Here is a 22,289-nt window from a genome sequence, read left to right on the forward strand (position 1 = left end):
AAAGAGAAGAAAGTGAGCAAGGGTTAGAGAACCTGTTTGAGGAAATAATGACAGAAAACTTCCCTGACCTGGTGAAGGAAAAGTCACACAAGCTCAGGAGGCACAGAGAGTCCCAATCAGGATGAACCCAAAGAGGCCCATGCCCAGACACATAATAATTAAAATGCCAAACATTAAAGGCAATGAAAGAATCTTTAAGGCAGCAAGAGACAGACAGAAAGTTATCAACAAAGAAGCTCTCATTAGACTGTCAACTGACTTCTCAACAGAAACACCTCAGACCAGAGGGAATGGCATGGAGTGTTTGAGGTAATGCAATACAAGGATCTGACACCAAGACTCCTCCATCCAGCAAGGCTATCATTCAACATAGAGGGTGAAATAAAGAGCTTCCCAGACAAAAAAAAAAAAAAAAAAAAAAGGCTAGCCCAGTGGTGGAGGGCGAGCAGGCGGGCACGGACAGCAGCCACCTCCCAGTGCCCCGGCTGCCCCGCCCAGGCTGGTCTTCTCCACGCAGCTGGCGCCCGGCAGCGCCACGGGCCAAGTGGAGAATTCCTGCGGCGTCCGGGAGCTCTACACCCGCATCACCAACGTGTTTAAAAATCTCACCATCCAAGATCTTATACTGCACTTTAAACACACCTAAAGTTGACATGGAAAAACCCTTAGGATCACAGATAGGTCCGGAAGATTTCATATTTGCCCACGTGAAAGGGATCAAAAAAAAAGTGAATGTGTATAAACCTGAGGATTCACTTGGTATCACCATTACAGATAATGGTATTGGCAGTGCTTTTATAAAGAGAATTCAAGATGAGATCAAAAGGCCCTGCCACCATGGAAGAAGTGCCCTCTGAAACCAAAGCCAAGGCAATTGAAAAAGTGGATGATCTTCTTGAATTGTACATGGGAATTTGACATACTGAGTTAGCAACCACAATATTTGAAGCTGGAAAAGACAAAGGTAATCCAGATGAATTTGCTGTCGCACTTGACAAAACTCTTGGAGACTTTGCATTCCCAGATGAATTTGTCTTTAATGTTTGGGGAGCCATCGGTGATGCCAAGAGAGGGTGATATGATGTGGATGCTTCATCACTGGAAAATTAATCATTGTTCCTTTTTTTAAAAAAAATAAACCTGTAAGATCTGCTTTTAGACACTGGAAAAAAAAAAAAAAAGGCTAAAGGAGTTTATCACCACCAAACCAGCATTGCAGGAAATGTTAAAGGGACTGCTGTAATAATAGTAAGAAATAGAGAGAGGGACATAGGCATAAAGAATTAAAATGGCAATACATAAGTATCTATCAATAATAACCTTAAGTGTAAATGGATTAAATGCTCCAATCAAAAGACATAGTGTAGCCAAATGGATAAGAGAACAGGACCCATATATATGCTGTTTATAGAGACCCACCTCAGAACAAAAGATTCACACAGTGGGAAAGTGAAGGGATGGAAAAATTTTTTCCCTGCAAAAGGAAACACACACAAAAAGCTGGAGTAGCAATACTTATATCTGAAAAAATAGACTTCAAAGTAAAGGCCATAACAAGAGACAAAGAAGGTCACTACATAATACTAAAGACATTGATCCAACAAGAGGATATAACCCTGGTAAACATATATGCACCCAATACAGGAGCATCCAAATACCTAAAAAACTTCTGGAGGACTTTAAGGGAGACATCAGCAGCTATACAGTCATTGTCAGGGACTTTAACACCCCACTGACTTCACTGGATAGGTCTTCCAGACAAAACATCAACAAGGAAAGAGTGACCCTAAATAACACACTAGATCATATAGATTTAATTGACATTTACAGAACATTCCACCCCAAGGCTGCAGAATATACATTCCTCTCAAGTGCACATGTGACATTCTCAAAGACAGACCACATGTTAGGACACAAAACAAGTCTCTACCAGTTCAAGAAGACTGAAATCATATCAAGCATCTCAGATCACAAGGGCATGAAATTAGAAATCAACTGCAGTAAAAACACTCAAAAACATTCAAATACACGGAGCCTAAATAGCATGTTATTAAACAATGAATGGGTTACCAATGAGATCAAGAAAGAAATCAAAAACTTCCTGGAAACAAATGAAAATGAACAGACAACAACCCAAAATCTATGGGGCAGAGGGAAAGCAGCCCTGAGAGGGACGTTCATAGCACCACAGGCCACCTCAACAAGCAAGAAACATTTTTAGTAAATTATCTAACCCTACAACTTAAAGAATTAGAAAAAGAGCAGCAAGAAAAGCCCCAGGAAGTAGAAGGAAGGAAATAATAAGGATCAGAGAGGAAATAAATGACATAGAGAATAAAAAAACAATAGAATCAATGAATTCAAGAGCTGGGTCTTTGAAAAGATAAACAAGATTGGTGAACCCTTAGCCAGACTCATCAAGAAACGAAGGGAAAGAACCCAGATAAACAAAATCAGAAACAAAAGAAGTGAGGTAATAACTGACCCAACAGAAATACAAAGGATTGTAAGAAAATACTATGAACAACTATATGCCAACAAACCGGACAACCTGGACAAATTCCTAGAAAAATACAACCTTCCAAAGCTGAATCAGGAAGAGTCAGAAAGCCTGAATAGGCTGATAACTGCTGATGAAATTGAAGCAGTAATAAAAAAACTACCAGGTTCACACTCAAAGAAGAACTAACACCTAGTCTCCTCAAACTATTCCAAAAATTCAAGAGGAAGGAACTCTTCCAACCTCTTTTTACGACGCCAGCATTATCCTAATTCCAAAACCAGATAAAGACACTACAAAGAAAGAGAATTACAGGCCAATATCTCTGATGAACATAGATGCTAAAATCCTCAACAAAATATTAGCAAATAGGACACAGCAATAACATTAAAAAGATCATACACCATAACCAAGTGGGATTTATTCCAGGGATGCAAGGTTGGTACAATATTCACAAATCAATAAATCAATAAATACATCACACAAACAAATTGAAAGACAAAAATCACATGATCATATCAATAGATGCAGAAAAAGTACTTGACAAAATCCAACACTCATTTTTTCATAGTTAAAAGGAAGTTTTTATTAACACAAGAAAGCTTAATTAGTGTAAGATCCACTTTTAATATTAAATCCAACACCTTTTTTAAAAATTAATTAATTTTAATATATCTTTATTAATTTCAGAGAGAGAAAGGGAGAGGAAGAGAGAGAAACATCAATGATGAGAGAGTCATGGATCGGCTGCCTCCTGCACGCCAACTGGAGATCGAGCTCGCAACCGGAGCATGTGTCCTGACCAGGAATTGAGCCACGATCTCCTGGATCCTAGGTCGATGCTCAACTGCTGAGCCACGCCGACTGGGCCCAACATCCATTTTTGATAAAAACTCTCAGCAAAGTGGGAATAGAGGGAGCATACCTCAACATAATGAAGGCCATATATGACAAACCTACAGCCAACATCATACTCAATGGGCAAAACCTAAAACCATTTCCCTTAAGAACAGGGACAAGACAGGGCTGTCTGCTTTCACCACTCTTATTTAACATAGTACTGGAAGTCTGAGCCACAGTGATCAGACAAGAAGAAAACATAAAAGGCATCCAAACTGGAAAGGAGGAAGTAAAACTGTCATTATTGGCAGATGACATGATATTGTACATAGAAAACCTTAAAGACTCCACCAAAAACTACTAGATTTAATAAATGAATACGGCAAGGTAACAGGATACAAAATTAACACCTAGAAATCAATGGCATTTTTATACACCAACAATGATCTCTCAGAAAGAAAAACTAAAAAAAAAATCCCATTTACCATTGCAACTAAAAAAATAAGATACTTAGGAATAAACTTAACCAAGGCTGTAAAAGACCTGTACTAGGAAAACTACGTGACACTGAAAAAAGAAAGAGAGGAAGATACATACAAGTGGAAGAATATACCGTGTTCATGGATTGGAAGAATTAATATCATTAAAATGTCCATACTGGCCCAGCCGGGCGTGGCTCAGCGGTTGAGCATCAACCTAGGATCCAGGCAATCAGGGTTCGATTCCCAGGCAGGGCACATGTCCAGGTTGTGGGCTTGATCATTGACTCTCTCATCATTGATGTTTCTATTCCTTTCCTCTCCCTGAAATTAATAAAGATATATTTTTTAAAAATAAAAAAAATAATAAAATGTCCATACTGCACAGAGCAATCTACAGATTCAGTGCAATCCCTATTAAAATACCAACAGCATATTTCACAGATCTAGAACAGATATTCCAAAAATTCATATGGAGCCAAAAAAAGCCCCAGAATAGATGCAGTCGTCTTGAGAAAGAAGAACAATGTTGGAGGGATCACAATACCAGATATCAAGTTATACTACAAGGCCACTGTAATCCAAACAGCCTGGTCCTGGCACAAGAACAGACATATAGATCAGTGGAACAGAACAGAGGCCCCAGAAATAGACCCACGCCATTATGGTCAGTTAATATTTGACAAAGGAGGCAAGAGCATACAATGGAGTAAAGACAGTCTCTTCAATAAATGGTGCTGGGAAAATTGGACACGTACACGCAAAAAAATGAAACTAGACCACCAACTTACTCCATACACAAAAGTAAATTCAAAATGGATAAAAGACTTAAATGTAAGCCATGAAACCATAAAAATCCAGAAGCAAAATCTTAGATGTCCCATGTAGTGGAATTTTTACAGATACATCTCCTAGGGCAAGAGAAACAAAGGGAAAAAAAAGAAACAAATGGGAATACATCAAACTAGAAAGCTTCTGCAGCCTTAGGCATTTTTGCTCAGTGGTTAGAGCGTCGGCACTTGTACTGAAGGGTCCCAGGTTCAATTCCAGCCAAAGGCACATACCTCAGTTGCAGGCTTGATCCCCAGCTTCAGTCAGGGCACATGTGGGAGGCAACCAGTTGATGTCTGTCTGTCTTGTCTCTCTCTTCACTCTCTTTGAAAAGCAATGGAAAGACTACCCTTGGGTAAGGATTAAAAAAAAAAAAAAAAGCTGCACAGCAAAAGAAACCATCAACAAAACGAAAAGGGAGCCCACTGTATGGGAAACATATTTGCCAATGACACATCTGATAAAGGGTTAATATCCAAAATCTATAAAGAACTCATACAACTTAACAAAACGAAGACAAGCAATCCAATTAAGAAATGGGCAAAGGACCTGAATAGACACTTCTCCAAAGAGGACATACAGATGGTGAAGAGATGTATGAGAAGATGCTCAACGTTGCTAACCATCAGAGATGCAAATTAACACCACAATGAGGTGTCACCTCTCACCTGTCAGAATGGCTCCATCAACAAATCAACAAACGACATGTGCTGGCGAGGGTGTGGGGAAAGGGGAACCTGGTGCACTGCTGGTGGGAATGCAGACTGGGGCAGCCACTGTGGAAAACAGTGTGGAGCTTCCTCAAAAAATTAAAAATGGAGCTGCCGTTTGACCCAGTGATCCCACTCCTAGGAATGTATCCTAAGGATCCTGAAACACTAATCAGAAAGAATATATGCACCCCGATGTTCACAGCAGCACAGTTTACAATAGCTAAGATCTGGAAACAGCCCAAGTGCCCATCAGAAGATGAGTGGATAAAAAGCTGTGGGACATTCACACCATGGAATACTATGCAGCTGTAAAGAAGAAGAGTCTCGTACCCTTTGGGACAGCATGGAGGGACCTGGAGAGTATTATGCTGAGTGAAATAAGCCAGGCAGAGAAAGACAAACATCACACGATCTCACTCATATGTGGAATCTAATAAACAAAATAAACTGACGAACAAATAGACCCAGAGATATAGAAGCATGGGACAGACTGAGGGATCTCAGAGGGAAGGGGGCACAGAAAGAGATTAATCAAAGAACTTCTATGCATATATGCATAGCCCAGGGACAAAGACAATGGTGCTGTGAAGGCCTGGGGCGGAGGCAGGAGCCGGGCAGAGGGGGTCAATGGCAGGTGGAAAAAAGGGGACAACTTTCAACAATAAAGATAAATTTTTAAAAAGAAAAATATATATTCTCTCTTATCAAGGTTCAGAGTTTAATATATATTAAATCCATCTTATTATGTTGTTTAGGTCTTCTGTGCCCTTCCTTCCTAGTTTCTCATTCACTTCAATCTGAGATGCATCAGGCTCCTATTACCAGTGCGTCCATTTTCCTGTATTAAATGTAATTCTTTATATCTCTGTTTGTGGTAAAAATTTCTTTATCTCTTTCAATACTTTTTAAAAAAATATCTTTATTGATTCCAGAGAGAGGAAGGGAGAGGGAGAGAGAGACAAACATCAGTGATGAGAGAGTTATTGATGAGCCACCTCTTGCAGGCCCCACGCTGGGGATCAAGCTCGCAACCCGGGCCTGTGCCCTGGCCGGGAATCGAACCGTGATCGCCTGGATCCTAGGTCAATGCTCAACCGCTGAGCCACGCCCAGCCGGGCTATACTAACACTTTTATACAATACATACATTCTCTCTCTTTTGGGCTATTGTCTACGTATGTTTGACAATAGAATAAATGTATATGTTTTGGTCTCTCCTCTGCCCCACTTCCTGGCAGAGAGCTCCTAGAACTGTTGCAATTTCCTAGGGATAGAAGTGTCTTTGCTCTAATGAGGTGACTCTGGGTGGCTTCTGAATGGGGGCACCTGAAGGGCCAGCTCATGATTAGAAGCTTGGAATTTTCAGTCCCTCTGCCCCCCCTTCTCCAGAGAGGGGAGAGAAGCTGGGAATGGAGCTAATAAACCATTATACTAATGTGATGAAGCCTCCATAAAAGTCCTGAGACCTTCCAGGTGAGTGAACACATGGAGGTGTGGGGAGAGTGGAAGCCCCACACCCCTTCCCACAGCCCTTGCCCTCAGCATCTCTTCCATCTGGATGCTCAGCTGTCTTTTCACAAGCTGGTAAGCAGTAAGTAGTGTTTTCCTTAGTTTTGTAAGCTGCCCTAGCAAAGCAGTTGGACCTGAGGAGGGGTCACAGGAACCTCTGACTGACAGCTGAAGCACAGGTGACAACTGGGACTTGAATGACATCTGAAGTGGGAGTAGTGTTATAGGACTGAGCCCTTACCCTGTGGGACCTGATGCTCTCTCCAGGTAGATGAAGTCAGAATTGAGTGAACGGTAGAACACCCAGCTAGTGTCACAGGATTGCTTGGTGTGAGGAAAACTCCACCCCTCTAGTGTCAGGAGTGCTGTGTGTATGACAGAAAAGGAGAAACACAGGACTGGAAATGTCCCCATACAGAACAACACTGAAACTATCTAGGAATCTCAATCCCCTTCCTGTTGCTTTACCCTAGCGCCTAACATGAGGCAAAAATCCTTTTATTCCTAGTTAAAACCTGTATACGACAATCAGGGCCTATTCTACTTCTCATGTACTCTCCCTCATCTCTCCTTGATAGCTGTACTATATGTACAAGGTTGCCAAGAAGCCTGGAAAGATCAATGAATACATATGGTTTGTTGATTTTATATTTCAGTACATGATGAAAGAATAGTGCCTATTTCCAGACTTTTAGCCACCCTGTATATTGTTGAAGCACACAGCTACCACATACAACAGTTTCCACTACAACAATCCTTTATTCTTAGTCGTGCAAGTAAACATGCTGTCACCACAGGGAGCAACACTGATGCCTCTTCAGGCGTTCTGGTTGTCTACAGCTTGTCCTCCAGACTCCACAGGAAGTGTTTTTATCCAGAATCTTTTTCTTTTATGACATACGGGGGGAGATAAATAGCAGTTTCCAGTAGAGGGAGGCTTATGTTCTTCACAGGAAACAAAGCAGGTCAGAAGCCTGCACTGTACAGGAACACCTGCCTTAGGTTTGTTCTGCCACCGTCCTGCTCAGTGTCCAGCACCAGCTGCCCACCTGCCTCATCCAGCCAACAGTGCACCTGCAATCCCGGAGAATGATGGAGGACACGAGTCACGTCAGGACCACAGACAAGATATGCTTTTCTCCCCAGGGACAAATAAGTCAGCCGCTTTTTAAAACATTATTCCTTGGCCTGGAAAGATGAACAGTGGACCCTATAAACAGGTCTCAACAGCGTTAACCACCATTATCTAGGTCGTAACTCACTTCACCTCATTCGCCCTGTGAAGCGAGGCTCTGCCATCCCCCCGAGTCCACAGAAATTCAATGAAGGGAAGCCAGCTGCTCAGTGTCACACAGCTCCTATGCTTCCATGTTAAGAATTTGATCGCCAGGGTCTGGCTCTAAAGTCCGGGCTACACGGCACCACACTGCCCAAGAACACAGCTCTGGGGGACTGTGGCTCATCACCATGGGGAGGACCCAGGTCAAAGACCACCTGCAAGTTGATAAAAACAGGGTTGTTATGCTAGAGGGGAAAAAAAGGGCCACTATTCAGCTAATTTTCTCAGGGTCACCTACTTTGCTTCCAGGAAAAAAGGTCGTAGTAGTGTCATCCAAGGGAGTGAGTCAAGAGCCCAAGGGAAAGGCGCCTGCTAATTCAGAGGCTGTCTGGAAGGTCGGGCTTCTGCGGTTGCCAGGCAACCGAGGTAAACAGCAGGAAGTCGCAGGATCATGGCCACTAACTACAGTGCCAACCAGGTAAGATCTTTTTCCATCTCTCTAACATTTTTAATTTTGCCTTCAAGATTCTGCCTCCGGACTGACACCTCCCCGAGGATTCTGGCCACTGAGTGGCTGACAGAGTGGGGTTAGAGTGCTTCCCACAAGCAAAAGGCATCTCTGGGTTAGTTTTAAGGTCTAAACAAGAGGTCAGCAAATTTTCTGTAAAGGGCCAGAAACTTAACATTTTAGGGTTTATGGGCCAAGTGACAAAATCAGAGTTATTATGTAGGTAGGTACATAACAGAAAACACAAAATTCAAAGTATAACAACCGAGTGCAATTTCTTATACTAATGAAAAGAATGGATTCTTTTGGGAGAAACATTTTGCTTAATTGGGATACAAACTTAATGTTCCCTTTTATCAAATCAATTGCAAGTGTTCATCTATAAAAACCATTCTTGGTTCTCTCAGGCAGTCCCAAAGCAGACAGGGTAGACCTAGCCCACGGCCATAGTTTGCTCACCACTGCTCTAGAAAAGCATTGTCTAATAAAAAGATATTGTGAACCACAAATGCAATTTAAAAAAAAAATCTATCTTTATTGATTTCAGAGAGAGGGAGGGAGAGGAAGAGATAGAAACATCAATGATGAGTCATTGATTGGCTGCCTCCTGCACACCCCCGACTGGGGATTGAGCCTGCAACCCAGAACTGTGATCTCCTGGATCCTAGGTCGACGCTCACCCACTGAGCCACACCCAGCCGGGCACACAAGTGCAATTTTAATTTCCTAGTAGCTACATAAAATTTTTAAAAGTTAATTTTAATAATCTCATTTTGCCCAATAAATCCAAAATATTTCAACATTTAATCAATATTTTAAGTTACAACCAGATGTTTTACATCCCCTTTTTTGTACCAAGTCCTTAAAACTGTGTATTTTACATTTACAAAGCACCTGTTTGGTCTGTCCCATGTTAAGTGCTCAACAGTGGTTGCGTGTGGCTAGAGGCTGCGTGGAGGACAACACACATTTAGCCCAAACTACACCCTCTCAAAAGCCAGTGTGTGGTTCAGGCCTTTGGTCCTCCAACCTAACGAGCTGTGTCCAGTCGTCATCTCCTGGGCTTGGGGTCTTGGAGCCTGAGACGGCTTCTCACCTCTCTCCACAGTATGAAAAAGCTTTCTCACCCAAGTATCTGCAGAACTGGTCTCTTGCCAAGCCAACAAAACAGGTATTCCACGTTAGTGCGCCACAAGGCCAGTTTCTGTGTAATTCACTGCCACCAACCTTGAGCTCCCACACCCTCTCCCTCCGCCCAAACTCAAGCCCCCAGATACCTTCTCCCTTTCCATCTCCCCCAGCACTTCTCTCCCACCTGTACCCCAGAACATTCCTTCCCACGAAGGCTACACTCAGATCATTGCCAACGACCGTGGTCATCTGCTGCCTTCAGTGCCCCGTTCCAAGGTGAGATGCTTATCTCCATTCTTACCAAGAACTAGAGCAAGAGGGGCAGACTTACAACCTCCTGCTGCCACTGCCTGGAAAGTTAAAGTTCAGTCTAATTCATGCCGTAACATGAGTGCCCCCGAACTTCCAGGCAGTTTACCCAATAGGTCAAGGTCGTGTTTAGCACCCAGAATCCCTTAATCTGATTATCTGTAGAAAATGGATGCCGGTGGGTGGTGATATTTATGCAATGGGTGCTCTGCCAAACTCAGTCTAAGGTTGAAGTAGTGAAGCCAGCAGAGGTCAGGGGATGACACAGGGTAACCCAAGTCGGGGGGAGGGGTTATGCTTTCATTCATTACCACCCAGTCCCAAAATATGGAAGATGAATACAGGGCCTGCCAGTGGCTCAGTTTCCGGGGGTGAGAAGTCCTGTCTTCTTCCTTTTAGGCAAGTCCTTGGGGTTCCTTCATGGGCACCTGGCAAATGCCTCTCAAGATACCCCCTGCTCGGGTGACCCTGACATCCCGTACAGCTGCTGGTGCTGCCTCCCTCACCAAATGGATCCAAAAAAATCCTGACTTACTCAACGCCTCCAATGGACTGCATCCAGAAATCTTAGGCAAGGTATCTACTCCACCCACCTAACCTCAAATCCTGTTTTCTCAGTTTCTTTTCAACCTCAAAAACGACTGTTATACCTCTGCTATTCCAGCAGGGGGACATCTAACCAACTGTCCTTGGGTAGACATCCTAGGCCTCTAACCAACAGTCTAGTCCCTCAGCACCTTCTGAGGTCTAAAGGGCTGAGCTAAGGACATCTTACCCCGCAGTACAAAGTGATCTGATCTCAAGGGGAGGTTAGCGCAATCAAATCTAACTCTTCTTGTTTGGAAGCTGACCTCTGGTCCATGGTATGGGGTGAAAGAAATTTAGAATTCTGAGTGGGTTGGGAGTGACCTAGGCCTGACCAGGCTCTCTTCTGTTCCACCCCGACAGCCCGGTGATCCAGGCAGTCAGAAGAAACCCCGGAACTCTGTGAAGCAAGCACCAAGTCCAACCATAATCCCAAACTCCCCAGCATCAAACCTCGATTCCCCAGAGCAACCCCAAAGCGCACACCCCTCTGCAGGTCACACTCCTGGGCCCCTCAGCCCAATCGACTTGCCTAAGAGCCCACCTGGAAGCGCATGCATGTAGAACCCTGGGTGGGTCCTAATCTAGCCGGGGCCAAGGTGCAAACCTGGAACTCCAGAGGGGACCCCACCTAGGAAACCTGTCTAGAGGGGTGAAGTAAGAAGAGCCCCAGTTAGGGAAATGATGGAAATAAATGCAAATTTGGAAAATAAACATTGCTGTTGACTCTTTCACTGATTTTGATTTTTCCCTCCGGCTGCCTCCTATCACCAACCATAAGGGCTGGGGAAAGACAGAGAACATGACAGAGGCTGGGGGGTAACACATCTGTATAAGGATTGAGTCAGTTACGCTCCAGAAACAACCAAGGAAGCTGGTTTGAATTACAGCACCCCACCCCCACACCTGTCTTCCTCCTGAGCACCTCTGCATGTCCAAAGACAACATCAAGGTCAGCAGGACAATCGTTTAGTAGGGCATGGGTATGTGGGTTTGGAGGTGGGGAAGAAAAGGAATGGGAAGCCAGAGTAGAAGACACTGTCCTTGTCTAGACTTCCTGTCTGATGACAGAGCACTCAGCGAAAGCACATAAGCTACAAAAGCAAAAGTACAAATATGGTTTGGAAACTGAAGATATACAAGTGATCAGAAGACAGAGAAAATCAAAGTGTGACGGTAAGCAGAAATTTAGGACCAAACATAAACATGAAGACCAGTCTGCCACTGCCCAGCCCCAACCATCTAAATGGTAAGAGGCCACCAGAGGTCAAGTCCCTGCCCACCCCCACCTCCAGCTTCTGTGTGGCATTGCCAGCGTGTGGTATCTTCCCAGCACTCACTGTTCAATTCAGTGCCCTTACCGAGCCTTTCGCAGCCCCAGTGCCAAAGTGTCCCTCCTGAACTGTCCCTCACTCCAAGGACAAGTACGAGGACATATGGTTTGGGCTGTAGGAGGCTGACAAGGCTTCCCAGGGCCAGTCCAGCAGAAGGAAGACATGATCTTACTTAAAGCCAGAGAGCACTGTTGACACAGAGGGTCCCCAGTGCCACACTTGGTCTTCCTCTACAGCTGACACCAATTACGTCACTGTCACTCCTCTCCAACCCACAGTTCTCACTGGCTAGCCAACAACTGAGTAACAGACAACAGAGATCTGTCACCCCCGTTTTATCAAAACAGCATCCCTGCCAAGGGAGTTAGGGACCCAGAAGCCTGGCCTCCTTGGATTCTAAAAGCAAGTTTCTCATTAAGTAGAAACATTTGCCAGGTTTTCAGCAATCCCTCCTTTTTCTCTCCCCTCAAATCTACACTTAGCTCATTGGCCCTCCGCTATCAACTCCCAGGTCCTCCGGCTCCCTCATGAGATCAAACTCTGTTGAACTGCACCATGGGGTTTACCCTTGGTTCTCAGGGGGATTCTGGAGCCTGTGACAGCCCAGCTCTCTGTGCTTCCCTTCCTCCCTCTTGCTCCTTCCTTCTCTGAGGCTTCCGCATGGTAGTAAATCTCTGGCTACTTGTGTCTGACTCTAAAAATTTTCCCAGTTGTAAAATAAACTGTTTCCCTCCTGAGCAAGGTCAGATTGGAGGACATAAGTCCCTGGGACCAGAGGAGGGGGAAGAAATTGGCTCCTCCTCAATTGCCATTCTCTTGGTTTCTCTAGATTTCAAGAAGAGTCAAAGACAAAATGAGTATTTTAATTAATTTCAGAAAAAGATGTCACATGAATTTAGATTAGTAAACATGACAATAAGAGGCTTGTTTTTCTGGAATTGCAAGGAAAATAACCCTTAATAGGTTCAGCAATAATTTTCTGGATCTTTCTCTTGTATCAAAAACTATACTCTTCTCCCCAAAGCACCTGCTCCAAAAGTCAGCTCACCCTCCTTATCTCCCTCTAGCTGGGACAGGCTAATCCCCCCCTCTACCGTGTGGGTGCTAAAGACCCTGGGCTCTGACCAATGAACAGAAGTGTCTTTTAAGCCAGCAACCCACAGGCAGTGGCACCCAAAGCCCCACTCCCAGTTCCCATGGCAGAGGCCACAGAGCTGGCTTTGTCTCCACTGTCTCAGGAAGAGGAGCCAAGAGCTGATCCTCAGCACAAAACAAGGCCTAACAGGGAGAGAATGAGGCTCCTAGGCCTGGGGAGACTGCAAGCGGGGCAGGAAAAGGGGGCTTCTGCAGGTGTTCCATCCTTAGAAGCAAGGGGACACTGGAGTCCTCTCTAGAGCCGAGCCTCTATAAGGTGCTCTGCTGCTGAGCCCCAGGGACATCTGCAAGCACAAAAGGGTCTGAACAAATCAGGAGAACTCTGCCCTGGCTGGAGACAAGACAGACAAGAGGAAACCGGGTAACAAGCCATCTGTGGGAGGATAGAGCTGGGGCTGGAGCCCTTCACATGGCTGCCAGCCCCACGGAGCACAACACAGTGAGGGCCAGGACAGCCACACCAGACTGGTGCAGCTGGGGGATCTTCAGGCCTTTTCCTAGGTCCCACATCTGTAGGAAAAAGAAAAAGAAAAAAAAAAGAATTTCAGCAATCAGGACCCTGGTCACTGTCGCAGACCCCTTCTCAGAGAGAAACTCTGCCCAATGGAGCAGGCGGCTCCTCTGGGCCTGTCTGGAGGAAGCCCTTCTCCGCGCCCACCTCTACCCATCAGCGCCCGCAGCCCGGCTCCTACCACCACCGATCCTGAGGACAGAAAGGCACCTGCACCCTGATATAAAAGCTTCCAGACTGAACAAAGCTTTCCCCAGACAACACAACCAACGTTTCCCAAAGTGTGTTCTTTCAAATACTCGTTCCTCAGAATGCTGAAAGGGTTACACGGGGAAAGTTCTGTGGTAAAAAAACCTGGTAAACATTTAACTGAGAGACTTCTAAACAATTTAGTGCACACCGTGCATCTCCAAAGCGGGGATATGACACACGGTTTCCTAGGTACAGGCCATCACAGAGTCCCTTTGTGGGAGGAGCACTGGCCCACCTGAGTCCTAACCAGTACTCTAAAAAACACCCTGGAATCTAGAACACTATTTCTCAATTTGGTTTTGACTGCGAACCCCACTAAGAAACATACTTTAATGAGTGCCTCACATTAAGGGAAAACTATAGGCATCGCTTGTGCTACAGCCCACGGTGTTGACCTGGATTTAATATCTGACCTGACTCTGTCTCCCACAAACATTATCTTAGTCAGCCCTTCTGGAACACCCTGGTCAGCACCCGGAAGGTCATCCCCCACAGAAAGAAGACAGTCTGCATGATAAAACCCCATCTCCTCTTCTCCCAGAGAAAACTTGTCCTGGTCCCAAAATAATCCCATCTTTTCTTTTGTCAACACCTCCCTTGCCCCACCCTACTTCCTATAAAAACCTTCCATTTGGTACAACCCCTCGGAGTGGCCTTTCTAGTTGCTAAAGGGGTGCTGCCCAGTTCATGAATCACTTAATAAAGCAATTAGATCTTCAAATGTACTGTTAATGAATTTTATTAACATATGCATAGAAAAGTTCATGCCCCAGGGATATTAACTCATTGTGCTCTAAGTTGCTGAACATCCCTTATGGTGAAAGTAGTGTCTTCGGGTTCCCCCCTTTCCCACATGACTGCCCCCCCACACACACACCCACACTCTGAATATAAAAGTGACTAAATTAGGAGCACTTCAGAGAAAACTTAGAGCCCAGGAAAAAACTGAGGATGCCCCACCTCAGCTCCAAACAGCTTCTGCTTAGATCAGATGGAGTCAAGCAGAGTCACAAAAAGCTATTCTGGCCCGGCCGGGCATGGCTCAGCAGTTGAGCATTGACTTAGGATCCAGGAGATCTCGGTTTGATTCCCAGTCAGGGCACATGCCAGGGTTTCAGGCTTGATCCCCAGTGGGGGGCATGCAGGAGACAGCCGATCAATGATGACTCTCTCATCATTGATGTTTCTATCTCTCTCCCCCTCTCTCCCTTCCTCTCTGAAATCAATAAAAAGATATATTTAAAAAAAAAAAAAAAAATCTGTTCTGCTCATACATGCCCAGTGTCTTACAAAACAGTCCTGCTGGGTGGCAGTGAGGGGAGGATGCTTTCTAGACCGCCAGACTATCAGCTCAGCAGACAAGAACTCTGGGCTGTCACAGAACAGAACACCCTGCTCCACAGTCAGAGCCCTACTTCCTAAGAGAAAGTAAAAGCAGATTTAAGGGCTTACGAAAGCTGTACTGCCCTGGCCCCGTGGCTCAGTTGGTTGGAGCATTGTCCCATACACCAAAAAAGGGCTGCGGGTTCAATCTCTGGTCAGGGCATATACATGAGTCAACTGATCAGTTTCTCTCTCACATCAATCTCTCTCTCTCCCTTCCCTCCTTCTAAAAAAATCAGTGAGAATTAAAAAGAAAAGCCATACCTTAGCTCTGAGATTCTGTAAAACCCCTTCCCCCATGTACACACTGAGACAAAAGCCAATAGGTGCCATCCCCTGCCTGGGCCAGGATATGACAGAGGAAGCTGGTCACTGATTTCCTTAGAGAGCTTTGTCCTACGGGATAAGTCCAAAAAGGAAATGCGCCCCCCCTTCGGGGAAATAAAGTCATACTGGATCAAACTGAGCACTGCCGGAACAGCTAGCTGACAGGTACACTGAATTTAACCGTTCATTTATCTCTCACTTTTCTACTCCATTAAACTGTCCACTGGACCAGAATGAAACTCAGAAAGTACTTGTCTCTAGGCTCTAACATCGAAGTTCTAAAAGGTCAAATTAAGGCAAAAGCATCCATGTGAAAGATGGCTCAGGTTGAGAAGTAATGGAAAACGGAACTGTACTTGTCTTCCTGGGAAAGGAAGCAAGACTAGGGGTAGGGAGCCCACAGAACTGGAAATCTCCAAAGTGCTGGAGGAGGGGGTGATCTCCTTTATGAAGACGAGATACAAGTCTAAACTGACGCCAAGGTCGTGCAGTTCTCAGGCCATTGAGACATTTCTAAACCCAATTTTACAATCTGGGATTCTAGGCGCTCAGTTTCTGTGAATGCTGGCCCCGTTTGCTCCAATAGCTCAAGACAAACAAAGACCAAATACAGTTAATGCAATTCAGTGTCAAGATAACAAAAGTCAGTGTATTTGAGGGCAGCCAAGGGCAGCCAAACTTGTCTCTCTGGGTTGCAGGAATGTCAGACTGAAAGCAGCAACCATGTTTCTTTCTCTAACTCACAGTGGAATCCTCATGTCTAGAGCAGTGCCTGACACAGTAGGTACCAAGTATCTGTCTAATAAATATGCCTTCCATGCCGATGTAAAACCTGGCTTCAGGGGTCTCTTTTAGTAACAACCCTCTTAAAACTGGAAGAGTTCACACGGAGACCCTGTGAGTGTCTGCAGGGCCTAACAGTGCTCAGCTCCATCCCCAGGAGAGCTGCCCAAGAGGCCCCTGAGCAAAGGCCCAGCACAATGAACTTGAGGAACAAAACTGAACCCACAGGATGAAGGAGAGCATCCTCCCAGCCTCTCCATTCCCTTTACCTGGCAAACATAAGAATCTCAATGAACTTACCAAGTGTCGGATCCCATTCCAGGTGTGATACATGAGCGGGAAGACGAGAGCAAACTTGGCTGTGTGGATCAGCGCTGGCCCCAGACTCAGGGACTTCACAAGTTCCAAATGAGACTCAAAGTTCCCAGGGAGCAACAGGGCCGACAAACCAAAAAGAGAGACCCCTGAGAAGAGAACCACACAAGCCCATCACAGCTGCCCACCAGCCACAACCGACGTAACACATGAGCTGGCTCTAGGATCACCCACGACATCCAGGACCACCTGGGCCAAGAGCACAGTTCATTCAGTTACATTCCTCTACAACACCTGACGACACCTACTACCTATAACAACACTACAGCACCATATTTTCTTTTTCTAGTCATTCTTTTTATTGCTGTCTGTTCATTCTGTTGACTTAACCTTTCCCAATCTCACTCAGTTCTCACCTGTCGTTCTCAAGGAATTTACCTAGTCTCATCCAGGTTTCTATACCACCTGTCACTATGAAAAATCATACTTTAATTCCTACAGAACCTAAGCAATGGAAGGATGTTACTAGCCCTCTCCATCTTTTAAAGAACTATTTGTAAAGTTCTTTTTCTTTTTCTTTTCTTTTTAATCCTCACTCGAGGATATTTTTTCCACTGCTTTTCAGAGTGGGAAAGACAGATAGAAACATCGATGTGAGAGAAACACATTAATTGGCTGCCTCCCACACATGCCCGAACTGGGGCTGGGAGTGAGCCAGCAACCAAGGTACATGCCCTTGACTGGAACTGAACCTGAGACCCTTCAGTCCTCGGGCCGACGCTCAAACCTCTGAGCCAAACCAGCCAGGGCATAAAGTTCTTTTTCAATAAATTCTATTTTAAAGTCAAACTAGTGCCAGCATGCTTTTTAAGTTCAACATGCTTTTTAAAAAAAAATAAAATATATATAGCTTTATTGATTTCAGAAAGAGGAAGGGAGAGGGAGAGAGAGATGAGATGAGGGAGAGATCCCCAGTCGGCTGCCTGCTGCACACCCCCGACTGGGGATCGAGCCTGCAACCCGGGCATGTGCGCTGACCAGGAATCTAACCGCAATCTCCTAGATCCTAGGTCGATGCTCAAACCACTGAGCCATGCCTGGCCAGGCTCAACATGCTTTTTAGGATTTCTGTATTGGCCACAAAATCCCTACAGTCTGAATAAATATCTTACCATGGACTGTCTAGGCCAGCTGTTCTGTTGCTGAAGGAAACAAGAGTATGAACCTCTGTGGCCCCATGGTCTAGAGCAGGGGTGGGGAACATCAGGCCCATGAAATCATTTGGTCTGGCCCTGCCAAGGCAACCACAGGCAGGACTCGAAATTCAATAAATCTAGCTTTTTTCATAGCTGATTTTTAAGTTGATAATTTCATATGGCCCTTGAATATCCAAATGGCCCTTGGCAAAGAAAAGGTTCCCCACCCCTGGTCTATGGGCTCAAGTTCCAGCCTGTTGGCATGGCAGCCACCTTCCTCGGTGCACTCTGCCCTTACCCACAGGCCCTGCACTCAAACAGCAGACAGCCCTGTGATCACTGCAGCACCTGGCATTTCCAATCCCTGGGCCTGTGCACAGATCACTTCTCCATTGGAAAGCCCTCCTCTACTCCTTGTGAACTTCCGACTCTCCCTTCCTTCAAGCTCAACTCCTCCAGCTGGTCTCTCCTCTGCGATCATCTCTATTACAAAGCTATCACAGTGTATTATAAATATTTCTTTGTCTTACTCCTTAGACTCCTCTATACTTGAGGGGAGAGGCTATTAACATCACTCCCCAATTTCCAATGTGTAACAGGAGATTAATCAGAAGGCAGGAGGAATATTCGAACAGCTCTTTCTGAAATGACCACTACAAGCAAACATCCATTTGGGTGCTCTCGTTTAGTAAATAAAGACTTCCCAAGTACCTACTGAGCGCAAGAGGGTATAAGTGGCAATAAGATAGACACAGTCCTCATTCTCTGAAGAATTTACAGTCTAACAAATGAGATAGATTTGTAAAACTTAAGCAAACAAAATAATTAAAAGTCATGTAATAAAAACTATGAAAGAAACCACCAGTGTAATAAGAACTATGAAGGATAGTGCTGTAAAACTGAAAATTAACAAAAGATCTAGAAATAGAAACTACTTTAGATATGGCAGTAAGCAAAGTACTCTTTCAATTGACACTTTTGTGAGGGAACCAACCACACAAAGCAAGGGGTGGGGAGTAAACACGAAACGGCTCCGTGCCCAGGAACTAAGACAGGTGAGGCGGGAGCAGGATCGAGGGGAGCTGGGGCAGAGATGAATCAGGTGGGGCCAAATCAGGCAGGGCATCGTAAGGCTGTGGTGGAGACCTGAATTTGAATCCAAAAGGAAAGGCAAACAATAATAATATACTAGTTAATAGGAAAACTCTAAGCCTGACATGATTCAATTTACTCAAAAAAGTTTTATTTTTCTTGCTATTGTGTGAAAACAGACTGAAGGTGAGCCACAGGATGCAAACACCATGTTGCTGGGCAGAACCACTTCAGGCCAAAGGCTCTGATCCTCGCTGCTGTTGGGTGCACACCACCCTCTCAGAGGCTATTGCTATTCAATTAAACGTGCTTCTTATCCCTGTTCCCGTAGGTCAACCTCCACAGTCTAGTTCCTAAAATCCCATCAATTCTGGGATAGGCATTATTGATATGCCCACTTTATAAGGAATAAATGGAGGTTTAAAGAGCTAACAAAGCTGCCTGAGCCATCCACCTAGAAAATGGCTCCCTTCAGCACGGGGGAGGCACGGTGACTCTGCCCAGAGGACAGTGACTGTGCTCCACCACGGAGCCAGGGACGGGCCTTTGGAAGAGCAGGACATGTGCTGATGAACACATGGTTGTTCAAAGGGTAAGGACAAGAAAACCTCAAATAACTATCCAGTACAGTTGTGAAGGAAATATATTCAATTTCAGCCATGTTTAACAAACTAATACTTTCTTATCATTAAAGTCCATGATCTGCCCTGCTGGCGTGGCTCAGTGGTTAAGCAGCAACCTAGGATCCAGGAGATCGCGGTTCAATTCCTGGTCAGGGCACATGCCCGGGTTGCGGCTTGATCCCCAGTAGGGGGCACGCAGGAGGCAGCTGATCAATGACGACTCTCTCATCACTGATGTTTCTACCTCTCTCTCCCTTCCTCTCCCCTCCTCTCTCTGAAATCAGTAAAGATATATTAAAAATTAAAAAATTTTAAAAATAAAGTCCATGATCTAGACTATTTTCATTCAGTGGTGACAAGTGCATCAGGCAATCATGGAAACTACAGTCTGAAAAATAAACTGCTCCTTCTCCCAATGCTTTTTAGGGCACAACCTGCTCATCAATACCACCCAACTAAGCAGAAAGCATCAATCTAAAAAACATAAGATTCAAACAAGCAGAAATAAAGAAACTATGAACTTACACTTAGAATAGCCCAATCTTGCACTTATCTGTTATTTCGGTGCAAGGAGGTGAATGAAGCACCAGAAACTACCCACGGATCCCCAGGTGACATCAATCATTCTTATGCCTAGATTCTACCATCCCTTTAACAGCCCAAGGAATGACAACATCAGGTCTTAGCTGAGAGTTTCTATCCTCACTTGGTCACCAGCAAAACTAATCTGGCTGTGAGGAGCAAGACCTGGCTTTAGGTAATTCCTGCCACTATCTTAGCTGCAGCTCCCTAAACACAGGATCCCTACGTGTAAGCCACCAGCCCTGCTGATGACCACTTCAGTAACAGTCCTCAGAAGCCTAGGAAGGGCCCTGAGGATATTATAAAAAACAAAAATATTTCCATGTCTCCAGCAATAGCCAGAGAAAATTTTAAAACACAGCTGATCCTCTTGTAAAGTGTCTCCCTCCTTGGAAGACACGTCCCATCCCAGAACTGAAACAAACCTCACTACCTGAACAGGATGAACTATAACCAGCACACCATCACCCCATGGCTGTTTTTACATTACATAAATAAACAGGCACTCTGGTCTGTAACCGAGACTTTGTGAGACGAGAGCAAGTCAGGCTTTGAGCCCGAGCAATCCTGGGTGACAAGGAACAGGGGCTAAAACTGAGTCTCTGCAAGAATAAGGGTAGTGACTGATCCTGGACTGTGTCTGGTCAATGTTCAGTCAGCCAACCCACATCTATTACATTTCTATTTCTGCTCTCTGTGACGTCAATAAATATACCAGCAGCATGTGCTACAGATGATTTTAAAATCCCTAAGCAAAGAACCTGAGCATAATGGGAACTCATAATTAGTTGTTAAAGGAACAAATGAAAATAAGCTTAAATGGACTCATCATTTTCTCTAAATCAGTTACTGAATTGAAGGAGGCAGTGCCTAGAGCCAAAGAAACAGCAAAGTTCTTCACAGAACTGTGTGTGTGTATGTGTGTGTGTGGGGGGGGGGGGGGTGTGGTGTGGTGTGGGGGTGTGATGTGGGGAGTGGGTGTGTGTGGGGATGTGTGGTGGGGGCGTGTGGGGGGGTGAGGTGTGTGTGGGGGTGTTGTGTGTGTGGGGTGAGATGTGGGGGGGATATGGGGTGTGTATGGTGTGTGAGGGGTGTGTGTAGGGTGTGGGGGGGTGTGGGGTGTATGGGGGTGGTGGGGGGTGAAGTGCATGTGGGGGTGTGGTGGGGTGTGGTGTGGGGTGTGTAGTGTGGTGTGGTGTGGTGTGTGTGGGGGGGGGGTGTGGGGTATGCATGCACAAAAACAGACATACATACCTGCACTCAAGGCAACACCAGTGCCGCGGTGGCAAATGGACATTGCCATGGGAAGAGACCAACTGCAAAGAAACACAAAAGGTAACTGAGAAAAGGAAAAGATGACACCATCCTAGAGAGTTCACCCTGGCAAAGAGAATATAAACCTTGTGGAAACAGGAAGTATTTAAACACAGAAACAACCAGCTTTCACATTCCTGTGTGTCCACTTTCTATATTTTAAATAAGAACACTGATATATTTAAGTAGTATCCTTCCCTGTGACCAGACTGTACTGCTGACAGAGCTGAAAGGCAGAATCAGTGATAACTCAAACTCCTCCTTTAGTAAGACACCAAGAAGGCTGCACAGTTAGAAAATAGTCACTGGAACACAACCTCAGGGCCTTCCGATCCTCCAGTCATAAAACTGAAGTAGAAGAAAACCTAAATGAGGTTTATTTATCCACTGTTTCATGTAACATACAACCATCCTCGAACTCTTTTTAAAATGTATTTTCAATTATAGTCAACATACAACGTTATATTAGTCTGTGGTGTACAACACTGTGGTTAGACATTTATTTAACTTACAAAGCGATCCCCTGATAAGTCTAATACCCACCTGACACCACAGTTATTACAATAGTACTTGGCTATATCTCCTATGTAGTACTTTACACCCCGTGACTGTTTTTATAACTAACAATTTTTACTTCTTAGCCCCTTCACTTTTTTCACCCAGCCTCCCCAACCCTCTCCCATCTGGCAACCATCAGTTTGTTCTCTGTATCTATGCAACACTGTACCCCAAAATACCC

At 44.9% G+C, this 22,289-nt stretch overlaps 2 protein-coding genes and 1 pseudogene across 4 annotated transcripts in view; 2 read left to right on the forward strand and 1 right to left on the reverse strand.

Annotated features, from left to right (window-relative positions):
• Nucleotides 1–295: 295 nt before the first annotated feature.
• On the forward strand, nt 296–1,077 carry LOC308549386 (PDZ domain-containing protein GIPC2 pseudogene; annotated as a pseudogene). Its single transcript has 2 exons — nt 296–309; nt 518–1,077. The product of its transcript is annotated as a PDZ domain-containing protein GIPC2 pseudogene (transcript).
• A 7,423-nt stretch (nt 1,078–8,500) lies between these two features.
• Nucleotides 8,501–11,416, forward strand: CFAP126 (cilia and flagella associated protein 126). Its single transcript, XM_081120847.1, has 5 exons — nt 8,501–8,628; nt 9,767–9,829; nt 9,985–10,065; nt 10,498–10,674; nt 11,047–11,416. Exons 1-5 carry the CDS (start codon nt 8,602–8,604, stop codon nt 11,245–11,247), a joined length of 549 nt encoding a protein of 182 aa, XP_080976973.1. The 5' UTR covers nt 8,501–8,601; the 3' UTR covers nt 11,248–11,416.
• A 1,443-nt stretch (nt 11,417–12,859) lies between these two features.
• SDHC (succinate dehydrogenase complex subunit C) overlaps nt 12,860–22,289 on the reverse strand; it is a 28,014-nt gene continuing 18,584 nt past the window's right edge. For both annotated transcript variants that reach the window (XM_081120848.1, XM_081120849.1), the window contains exons 4-6: nt 21,491–21,552; nt 16,729–16,892; nt 12,860–13,682 (exon numbers count right to left, since the gene is read on the reverse strand). In XM_081120848.1, the coding sequence (XP_080976974.1) occupies nt 13,578–13,682; nt 16,729–16,892; nt 21,491–21,552 (331 nt within the window). In that variant the 3' untranslated portion in view covers nt 12,860–13,577. The remainder of the gene's footprint in view (nt 13,683–16,728; nt 16,893–21,490; nt 21,553–22,289) is intronic.

Source organism: Miniopterus schreibersii (assembly GCF_964146895.1).
Source record: "Miniopterus schreibersii genome assembly, chromosome: 19".
NCBI classification, from domain to species: domain Eukaryota; kingdom Metazoa; phylum Chordata; class Mammalia; order Chiroptera; family Miniopteridae; genus Miniopterus; species Miniopterus schreibersii.

What these genes read in the sequence shown, in the direction of transcription:
- CFAP126 (XM_081120847.1), top strand. Translation starts at nt 8,602, where the DNA reads ATGGCCACTAACTACAGTGCCAACCAG. An exon ending in CTAACTACAGTGCCAACCAG is followed by an intron (nt 8,629 to 9,766) that starts GTAAGATCTTTT and finishes CTCTCTCCACAG; the next exon opens with TATGAAAAAGCTTTCTCACC. An exon ending in CTTCAGTGCCCCGTTCCAAG is followed by an intron (nt 10,066 to 10,497) that starts GTGAGATGCTTA and finishes TCTTCCTTTTAG; the next exon opens with GCAAGTCCTTGGGGTTCCTT.